This window comes from Engraulis encrasicolus, chromosome 5, assembly GCF_034702125.1.
Source record: "Engraulis encrasicolus isolate BLACKSEA-1 chromosome 5, IST_EnEncr_1.0, whole genome shotgun sequence".
Classification (NCBI taxonomy): Eukaryota; Metazoa; Chordata; class Actinopteri; order Clupeiformes; family Engraulidae; genus Engraulis; species Engraulis encrasicolus.
Window position 1 is genome coordinate 28,330,528 of NC_085861.1, and position 10,031 is coordinate 28,340,558.

General features: G+C 42.2%; 1 protein-coding gene across 1 annotated transcript; it reads left to right on the forward strand.

Moving 5' to 3' along the window:
• Nucleotides 1-284: 284 nt before the first annotated feature.
• Nucleotides 285-9,564, forward strand: LOC134449747 (uncharacterized). The gene is made up of 9 exons (XM_063199857.1): nucleotides 285-426; nucleotides 3,571-3,704; nucleotides 4,668-4,804; nucleotides 4,981-5,074; nucleotides 5,218-5,311; nucleotides 6,542-6,795; nucleotides 6,899-7,082; nucleotides 8,384-8,511; nucleotides 8,969-9,564. The coding sequence occupies exons 1-9, from the start codon at nucleotides 285-287 to the stop codon at nucleotides 9,284-9,286; spliced, it is 1,485 nt and encodes a 494-aa protein (XP_063055927.1). The 3' UTR covers nucleotides 9,287-9,564.
• The last annotated feature ends 467 nt before the right edge of the window (nucleotides 9,565-10,031 follow it).

A 10,031-nucleotide genomic window follows, 5' to 3' on the forward strand; every position in this document is an offset into this window, starting at 1 on the left:
ATAGCTGAGAAAGCTCCTCCAGCATTCAGTGAGTGCTTGGTATGCACCTTATCCTGCGCTCCACTCGTCTGGATGCAGATCAGTGTTGCCAGATTGGGCTGTTTCCCGCCCAATTGGGCTGCTTAGGATGGCCTTGTGCGGGTAAAAATGGCATTTAGCAGAAAAACCCGCCCAATTTTTGCCATAGAAATCAATAGAATTGGGTGGGATTTTGTGCTTCTAGGCGGGTTTTCAGCATTTTTGGGGCTGGAAATCATCAGCCTCATCTGGCAACCCTGATGCAGATGCCGCTTGGCTCGGTGCTGGCGATGAGAGGGGAAGATGGGATGAGAGGCTGCATGGGGGTGCAGCACCTGCTGACTGACTGTCTGTTGTGGGAGAGATTCCCTGGGGGCCCCCACACTCCAGTGAAGTGCTCCACCACAGGTCTGTGAGAGAGAGGGGAAGTGTGTGTGTGCTGTGTGTGTGTGTGTGTGTGTGTGTGTGTGTGTGTGTGTGTGTGTGTGTGTGTGTGTGTGTGTGTGTGTGTGTGTGTGTGTGTGTGTGTGTGTGTGAGTGAGTGAGTGAGTGAGTGAGTGAGTGAGTGAGTGAGTGAGTGAGTGAATGAGAGAGAGAGAGAGAGAGAGAGAGAGAGAGAGAGAGAGAGAGAGAGAGAGAGAGAGAGAGAGAGAGAGAGAGAAAGCTCAGTGGACCGTGGAGGAGACAAGTGCTGTGAACAAGAGGCAGACAAGTGACGCCAAACAAGTGAGTCGAAAAGTGCTAAAGTGCTGAGAGGGGGAAGAGGGGAGGGGAGAGGGAAGCATTGGCTGATTAACAGCTGTGCAGTTTTGAGGGGTACAAAACTTGATCCAAAACGTGATGCATGTGTCCAGAAAAGATACACACACACACACACACACACAGACACAGACACAGACAGACACACACACACACACACACACACACACACACACACACACACACACACACACACACACACACACACACACACACACACACACACACACACACAGAGGACTGCTGACAACTTTGGCCGGTCCCAGGACAAAGTCGTCTGAAAGGGCACCACAGCCCAATACAGACGTATAATGTATTACAGTTTTTTCCAATTGCTAACAAGCGTTTACCCATCCTTTGGATACTTTTTCTAAACTCTTAACACAGACTACCACCTACCAAACACAATTGGCCAAATGGTTAATTTTCTTCTCAAAAGCACACACTGTTAAATATACACTAAGTAGGCATTTCAACATAGAACACACCTTTTTCTGTTCACACTAACTTTACCAAAATACTACACAGTAAATTTGCCAGTGTTAAATTTGCAGTGTTAATTCTTATTAACACTATTGGAGTAATTCCAACACCAAATGGAGTAAGATGGTCTCCAGTGTCAGTGACAAATGAAGTTGTTAAAATGTGTGGAGTTAGAAGTACTCCAGGGAGCCCCGCCTACTTGGCCTCGTTCTGGAATTGGGAAATCCTCTGATTCTTCCTCGAGGTGATTGAGTTTGCCAGCGTCATTTAATGCTCCCTGAAACTGCGGTAAGTTTTGAATTAACATATTTTTAAAATAATGTGGTGTATAAGCAAGTATTTCAACTGAAGGGGGCATTTCGAGTTAGTTCATTTTTTGTTAATGTCGTACTGCAGCAAGTATGTCTGACTGAGAAGCTAATTTCTTCTCAGCTAGGCCTACATGGCTAACGTCTCTGGGAAGATGCACGGTAATAGGAACGTTTTCTGGTGCCAACATCAAATGATTTATCTGGCGTTGTAGCTTATTGGACTATTTTTGCACGTTTGGGATGCAATACGATCACATGAGAGCAAAATTACGACGTGTTTTGAGAACGTGCAATTAGGCTAAGGAATATCCTGAAATAAGCGTCATTGCAATTATGCTGCCGTTTACTGCAGGTGTTAGCAATTGCACACCACCAATGTTTGCAGTGTAAGTTGCAACAGCTCAAGTCTGGTTTTGGCGACGGAAGCGATATGCCTGTTCTTTTCACGTCCGCGAACCCCCCAAAATTTGCATTTCTCTTGTGAAGACTCGGCATTGTAAAGGTAGTCGCTGCATTGCTTCAGACGGATTTCAATGGTCTGTAATGCATTGCAAAGTGTTAGTGTGTAACGTGGAATACTGAGAGCTAAGTGAACGTGAGTTGCACGTGGAAGACTGTCATAGAGGCGACTTTGCTCAATATTAAACACTTGGAATCTGGTGTGGCTTAAAGTTGGTGTCATTTTAAAGGTTGTAATTCTGATTCAGATTAGATTCCGCTATGAGCTAAAACCATGTTGCCACTTAATTATCACGAATACATGGCAGACTCCCTGCATGGTGGAGAGTTGGTGCAAGTCTAATGTTGCCTTCACCAGCTCGGGACCTCTCGAGACAGCTGACGACACTGCTCACATGACAATCGAGTTCTGGAGTTTGGCACATGAACGCCACGGATCCCGGAACAATCGGGATTCATGCGTATTTTGTTTAGGTTCTCTTTTCTTTTTTTTCACCTTACCTTGAGCCTCCACACTACTACATATCATTTTAGCTTAAGTAGGCTAAATCAAACAGTCAGAGACCAGCATTACTGACATATGTACATCTACAATTGAATGACATCAACTGGTGTTGTTGATAGTGATTACAAGATGATATTTTAGCATTTATGATACTGTTTACATGCTAGTTCCATGCATGGGCGCCATGCTGATGATGCGTGTGTCGTCATACAAAACACAAGCTCGGGAACTCGTTGTTCTATACTTCCGCCAGAGATCAACCTCGATAATTATCGATCTGACATTGCGTCACCAAATCTTCACGCCCACTTTCCCGAGGTTTTAGGTCGGCTTTCTTGGGATTCTCGACTTTTTGAACGAGCCATAAGTTTGATTTTAGCATGATGATCAAGTGTTCCACGTGCTTTCAAGTGGACCAAGTGACACAGCTAGTAGGCGACTGCGAGTTTGCAGCACAGGCTTAAATGTCTGAAAAGCATGCTGTGTACATGATTTGTTCAGTGTTTTATCTGCATAATATACATATTATTTGATACATTTTTATTTGGACAGTGTATATTGATTTCAAAACCATGATAAACCACGCTCTTTCCCCCCAGTAGGCAGCATGCTACTAAAGGTGAGGCTTGGTGATGCCCAGAAGTTTGTTCGCATAACAGAGCCAAACCTGACAGATTTTCTTGATGCAGGTAAGGAGAATGTAGATCACGGTGCTCATTCAATTTAAATTTTTTGAGCTCAGTTTGAGCCCAGATTCTATTCATGCAAATGCTATATTTGTGCCTGTTTCGTAGCATTTGCAAAGTTTGGAGTGCCACCCGTGACAGAAGGTGTTAAGGTCATTGACAGCTCTGGGACGGAGGTGGATGAGGATGTTTTTGAGGATATCGTTAATGATCCTTCAACTGGTGTGTTAACCATTCGATATGACACAGGTTTGTTCACATTTAAAAGCTCTTGGCTACATGAAAGCTTACTGTTGTTACTATATTAATGCATTAATGATGTGCCTTGTTCCTCTTGGTCAATTGTCAGGTTCTGTCTCCCCTGTGTGCTCCCTGGAACGTTCTCTACCACAGTCACCCAATACAACGGATTCACAGGACACCGTAATCCTTCCAGTTGGTCCTGCTGAAAAGCGTCAGAGGCTTGATTTGGAGGCTAAGCAGGTAAGGAGTGATGTATCAGTGCTCTTTTCTGGTGTATCTCAATCTGAATTATAATGTGGGGGATGCTCTGTTGAATTGGTGGTTATTTGCTGATATTTGTGAAAAAATGTTGCTCTCGTTGCTCACTTTGAATGCCACTTTTAGGAGACTGTCTCTTCATGCCCCCATCTCTCCTCTGCATGCACAAAGTTAAAACATTTGGGTTTGTAGAAAAACAAGTGCCTACATTACAGATTCAGTCTAGCTTGTTTTCCTTTCTCGACCCACATTTTCACCCAAATTTTGAAGAATAAGAAAAAAAACTGTTACATTAAGTTTGTATATTCTTAATACAGCACCATTTTAAGTTGCTGTGTTTGGCCTCAACTGTTCATTAAATCCATTCTGGAATACCCCTTACTGACAGATGCTTGTCGAAGAACTGTGCTGAACGTACAGTATGACCTACAGTATTGTACTGTTTGACCCCATCACTGGAAAATTCTCATATCCCACCCACACTAATCCATGCCAATATGAATCATCAGTCTACTGATTCAGAGATTAGCGGTCAGAGCATCTCTATGCTTAAGTGGTGTTAATTACATCCTCAATTTAAGGGCAGTCATGGGTGAGCGGTTAGGGCGTCAGACTTGCATCCCAGAGGTTGTCGGTTCGACTCCCGACCCGCCAGGTTGGTGGGGGGAGTAATCAACCAGTGCTCTCCCCCATCCTCCTCCATGACTGAGGTACCCTGAGCATGGTACCGTCCCACCGCACTGCTCCCCATGGGGCGCCACTGAGGGCTGCCCCCTTGCACGGGTGAGGCATAAATGCAATTTCGTTGTGTGCAGTGTGCAGAGTTCACTTGTGTGCTGTGGAGTGCTGTGTCACAATGACAATGGGAGTTGGAGTTTCCCAATGGGCTTTTCACGCTTTCAATTGTTAACTTTTTTTTTTTTTTTTTTTGCAATGTGTTTGAAGCTGGTGAAGTCTGTTCTGGAATCGAAGCCAGGTGGAGACCGGGTTGTTAACGAATATAATCGAACCAAGGCCTTGACTGATGAAACAAGAAGGAAGCTCGTCAAGATCCTGACAGCAGATATGATTGAGACACATGGGTAATTTTTTTCTCTCCTGAATGTAGTGTCATGGGTGTCATGCCTCATACTGTAGGTTTCATTTATGTATGTTCAGTTTATTCATGTTCATTGGGGAAAGTAAGTGCTGTATTGAAGTAAGACCCATCCCCCTTTTTTGTTGAGTGTCTGAGAATGTCTTTCCATCAATCTTCTAGCACATCGCCGCCCAGGCAGGTGAAGGAGAAGTACGCAAGAGGAATTGTGACCTTATTCCCCTACCTCAGCGACCCCTTCTCCAAGAATTGTTATGTAAGTTACATTAATGCAGTCATTTTGGCAACTATTTTGGAATATTTTAACACTCATAAAGTTATCCCGTATGTATACCCTCATGTTACCCATTGTAACATGTAGTCTTTGAGAAAATGTTCTCTATTATCCATTCTTTCAAGGAGCACTACTACGATGGTGAAAGTGGGACGGGATACCTTGCCTGGAGAATCAAAACAGTTCAGAGGAGCAGTGCCAAAGATTGCAGAGCGGCAGGTAAGCCTGTAGAAACAATGTGGAATGTTTTAATGACCCAGTCTTATGGTACATGTGTTTGCCTAAAGGACAATTGCACTATTTTCAACATTAAGCTCCTTTTCTGAGCTGCCTGCAATGTTTTAGAGTCCCCCTCACCATTTATTTAATGTTTGCTGCCATCTTTGTTATATGGCCAATTCGGATTTTGTCTCAACTGGCTTTAGAATGGCCGCCTATGGGCATGTCCAAATATGTTCCTAAAACCAACCTTAAAGGGATATGCCACTATTTTGGGGCTTAATACAGTTAAAACCGTTGGCTGGGGTTTATATAGGTGGTAAAGTGTCTTATTTTTCATATGAAGCGTTGTCTTGCTTTAAGACAAGTTAAAAGAGGGAGTATGTCGCTAAGCTAGTGAAAGTCAATGCCTCCATGTAGCATTGCTACATGCTACACGGATCCATTGACTTTCACTAGCTTAGCGACATGCTCCCTCTTTTATCTTGTCTTAAAACAAGACAACGGCTTACATGAAAAATAAGACACTTTACCACCTATATAAACCCTGGCCAACGATTTTAACTGTATTAAGCCCCAAAATAGTGGCATACCCCTTTAAGTTTGGTTTCAAGAATGTGCAACTCACCAACTGCTACCCTTGACTTGTTAGTACCCAGTGATGCTGCATTTTTCAGCTCAGCCCTTTTCAAGATCTTTAAAAAAAAGAAATGTAAACAAACACCTGAGACCAGGATCTCAGAAAAGGCTGAAGGAAAAAACAGTCCTCAGGTACTGACAAGTCTAGGGTAGTTTGAGCATTACAACTGCATATTGAAATTGACAGAGCTTATCCTTAAAAAAAAAAGGTGAGGAAGGTCTAAAATATTTAAGACAACTCAAATAAAGGAGCTTTAAGTTCAAAATGGTGCATCTGTCCTTTAATTTCTAATACCAGAGAGAGATGTGGATGTTGATGGATGTTGTGTTGAGTCTCAAGTCTTAGTAGCTAGTCTAAGGTGTTCTATGTGTTTACTTGTATGGTTCTGGTACAGAAACTCAGCTCTTTAGAAGTATGTTTTCCACACTCCTCAAAGTGGAATGGCAGATTTCAGACACAGACATGTTTACTTTTTAACGAAAATGGTTAGGTCTATCATTGTCTTATACTGTTGTTCCCTGTTAAACTAAAAGGAAGGAAATGCTTTAAAACGTTTCACATCTTTTCTGATGTCCTTGTGTTGTCTCTAGGAGCAGGCCCATCTGGAAAAGAACATGCTGGCGGTCCAACTTTCAATCGAGAGTTCCAACATGTTCCAGAGACCACCCTGACTGAAGAGGAATGTAGGGAGGCCATCTCAGTGATGAAACATTCTACTGATGAAGAAATGGTGAAGAGGAAGATGAAGTTAACGTTTCCCCATCGTCGCGACTTGGTTGTGGACCCTCATCAGTCCAGCGAGATATTGTCCATTTTTCCACGATTCAAAGATGTCAAAGGATTGGTAATTATTATCTTTTGTAAATTCTTAGCTATTGTATAAAGCAATTGCCATTTCTTGCAAATTTGTGAAAACCTGAAATTGTTTCTCAACACCACTACACCAGATTGAACAGGATTTCATCCTCATGTTTGGAGAGGCGACATCAATGAAACTTCTGGAGAGATGGCCGGCAACCTTCAAGCAGAAGATCATCCAGGAGTGCCAGAAGCTTGCAGCTGTGAAAGAAATGAAAGAACTCCTGCTGGCTGCCGATCCTCCAAAGGATGACCCTGAAGATTATGAATTGGGTAAGTTGCTCATAGAATGCTCTTGTGACACATTAGTGTTTACAGTGGAGAGTAAGGATGTTGCTACAGCACTCCTGTCAGAGATCTTTCCCCATACTTTATGGAACTCTGTTATTGTCTGACACAATTTTTTTTAATCTGGTGCCATTCAAAATGTACTGACTTCGGTGATATACAGTATGCAGATATGCTCTCACTCTGTCCTCACTTGCATAGTTTAATAGTGACGTTTCAGTCAAATGACCCTCAAGCAATTTAAAGGTGCACTGTGTAGGAATGTGGCCACAGTGGGTATTGCAACTCTGGAACTAAGGTGCCCATTGTGCCCAAGATGAGCCGCGCACCCCCATCCCAAACATCTACACGTGTATACGCACTAAAAAATGATTTAAGTGATTTAATTACAATGATTCTTTCTGGAGACATTAATCAATACTTTCAGGACTTTACATGGGGACCAGAACATGTTTTAATTTGGTCTTGATTTGGTCACAACTAGGGATGCACGATGTATCGGCCAGATGTATCGGTATCGGCCGATATTCAACACATCGGTCTGATGGGTAAAACTGGGCCGATGTTAACGCAGATGTTTTTTTTTTTTAATATGTTACGGTTCTAAAAGAATGGACTTGACGATGACTTTCACTGTTTGTCTTCTATTTTGTCTCTATTTTTTATCTAATTATCACAGGGAGTTAAAAAGTGTTTTTGGAAATAAGACGACATTCAAAAATTATGTTTGTTTGCATCATTGTCATCTCTTTTTTTTTTAAAAAAAGAAAGAAAAACATCGGTATCGGTTAATATCGGTCATCGGCCAAAACCGCAATATCATAATCGGATATCGGTATCGCCCGAAATTTGACATCGTGCATCCCTAGTCACAGCCTCAACACAAATAAAATTCTGTGCACCCCCTGTAATCACTGGCGCATCCCCATGGGGTGCCCGCACCGCAGGTTAAGAATCACTGGTCTAGCCAATACCCGCAACAAGGAGTGTGACAAAGCGAGCATGTGTGCAGCCATGTAGCAAGATATAGATGTTGAACAATGTTCTCGTTCTGTCTTTTTTTTACGGGCGCACATATGTATGGTTTGACACGCTCCTTGTGAAACTCAGCAAATGAGGAAAGTGTGCGGGAGCTGTCTTGTTTTCTAATGTTGGTGACCTTGGGGTTCTTCTCAAACGAACCTGACCCAAGGGCTGCAAGATCCTTCCTTTTAGAGAAATATTGACTATTGGAAGACCTAAGAACAATATTGGTCCATAGTAATTGATACCTGTGGTGTTTTCAGGTTGGGACAGCGACCTGACATCGATCGTGTTGCTTTTGCACCTGATTCCACCAACTGCTCGGGGTCAGAAAAGACCTGGAAAGGTGGCGGCCTCCCAAGCAGAGAAGCATCTCGTTGTCTTCAAGAAGGTAGGTTTGTCCATGTATGTATTTGGGCTGTAACAATATTGTATCGAACCGAGAAATCGTGATACAGAGTCACGATACTGTATCGCGATGCAAGGAGGCAGAATTGTGCCCTTTCAAAGTTTTGTTGCCCATCAGTCCAGAAAACAACCATATGATTTGAAGTGATGGTGCTTACAAGCTTGAAATCCTCATGATTATTATATTTTCACTTTTTTAAAATTGTTATTAGCCTCTTGTAACATATTCTACCTGTAAACTATCACATCTTTTATTCATAATGTTATTTTATAATGTTGGGAAATATGAAATCGTGGGGTGTATCGAACCGTAGGTTTAAAATCGTGATACGAATCGTGAGTTGAGTGTGTCGTTACAGGCCTAGTATGTATGTTTTGCAATTTCATGATAATCACATTTTGTAATAGATATCTAATTGTGAATATATGAATGTTTTCAGACTGGAACAAATCTACAAGAGCATCTGGACCGCATCACCGCTAGCACTCAGCCCTATCTGCTGGCAGTTGGAACCAAGAAGAATATGATCCACCAGTTCTTCATCGTTCTTGACAACAACGCCATACCATGCAGGTCAACGTCCTCCCTTGGTGCTTTTGATGAACTGTTTAAAGCACATTTCGTGTTTGGTACATCTTACAACACCATGCTCCACAACATGTATGTCTTCATTCAGACAACTGTGTACAACATTGATGTAGCCAAAGTGAAAGAGAGTCCCAGAGTAGCTGAAATTAGGGCAAGACTGCTTCATTAGTACTTGTTTCATCAGTGCTTGGTAATACTTCTTCCTCATGAAGTGTTTTGTTTGCAATGCTGGATTGAATAGTTCAAATAAGCTTGTTGGGCATATACAGTCAGCACATGATTACCTTCCTGGCAAAAGTCTTCATCTTCGGTGTTTTGAGATGCTGCTTTTAAAGGATAACTCCAGCCAATTTCAATATGCTATTGTATTGCTCACGCTACCCTTGACTTGTCAGTACCTGCTGATGAGGCATTTTTCAGCTCAGCTGTTTCCGAGACCTGAGCTATTCTAATGGGGTCAGATTTTGTTTACATTAAAAACTCTTAACATAGGCCTACTCCAAATAATTCCCCAAAAAGGTATTGCTGTTTGTCACTTGTCTGTTGATGTTGCATAACTTTTTGGATGTTTTTGTAAAAAATGTAAACACTTCCCATTTTAATGACCAGGATCTCGGAAAAGGCTGAGAAAATTTTTTAGGTGCTGACAGGTCCAGAGTGGTGTGAGCATTACAACTTCTTGTTGAAATTGGCTGGAGTTATCATTTAACGCAATACTTGAGCCAATAATCCATGATCTAAAATTCTTGAAACAGAGGGACTTCTTCAAATTGGCACACATACATATGTGATTCATGGTACTTTAATTTCAGGTTACAGGGAATGATCTTGGTTTGCATGGTCTTTTTGGTTTTGTGGAGTCGTTTAAGGCACGATACTGTTGTCGATTCTGTCTGCTGGAAAAAGACTGTTTT

Bases quoted from the DNA above. Each gene is read 5' to 3' on its own strand.
- LOC134449747 (XM_063199857.1), top strand. From the start codon at position 285: ATGCCGCTTGGCTCGGTGCTGGCGATGAGAGGGGAAGATGGGATGAGA. The intron at 427-3,570 runs GTCTGTGAGAGA...GTCAATTGTCAG, and splicing joins AGTGAAGTGCTCCACCACAG to GTTCTGTCTCCCCTGTGTGC. The intron at 8,512-8,968 runs GTAGGTTTGTCC...GAATGTTTTCAG, and splicing joins ATCTCGTTGTCTTCAAGAAG to ACTGGAACAAATCTACAAGA.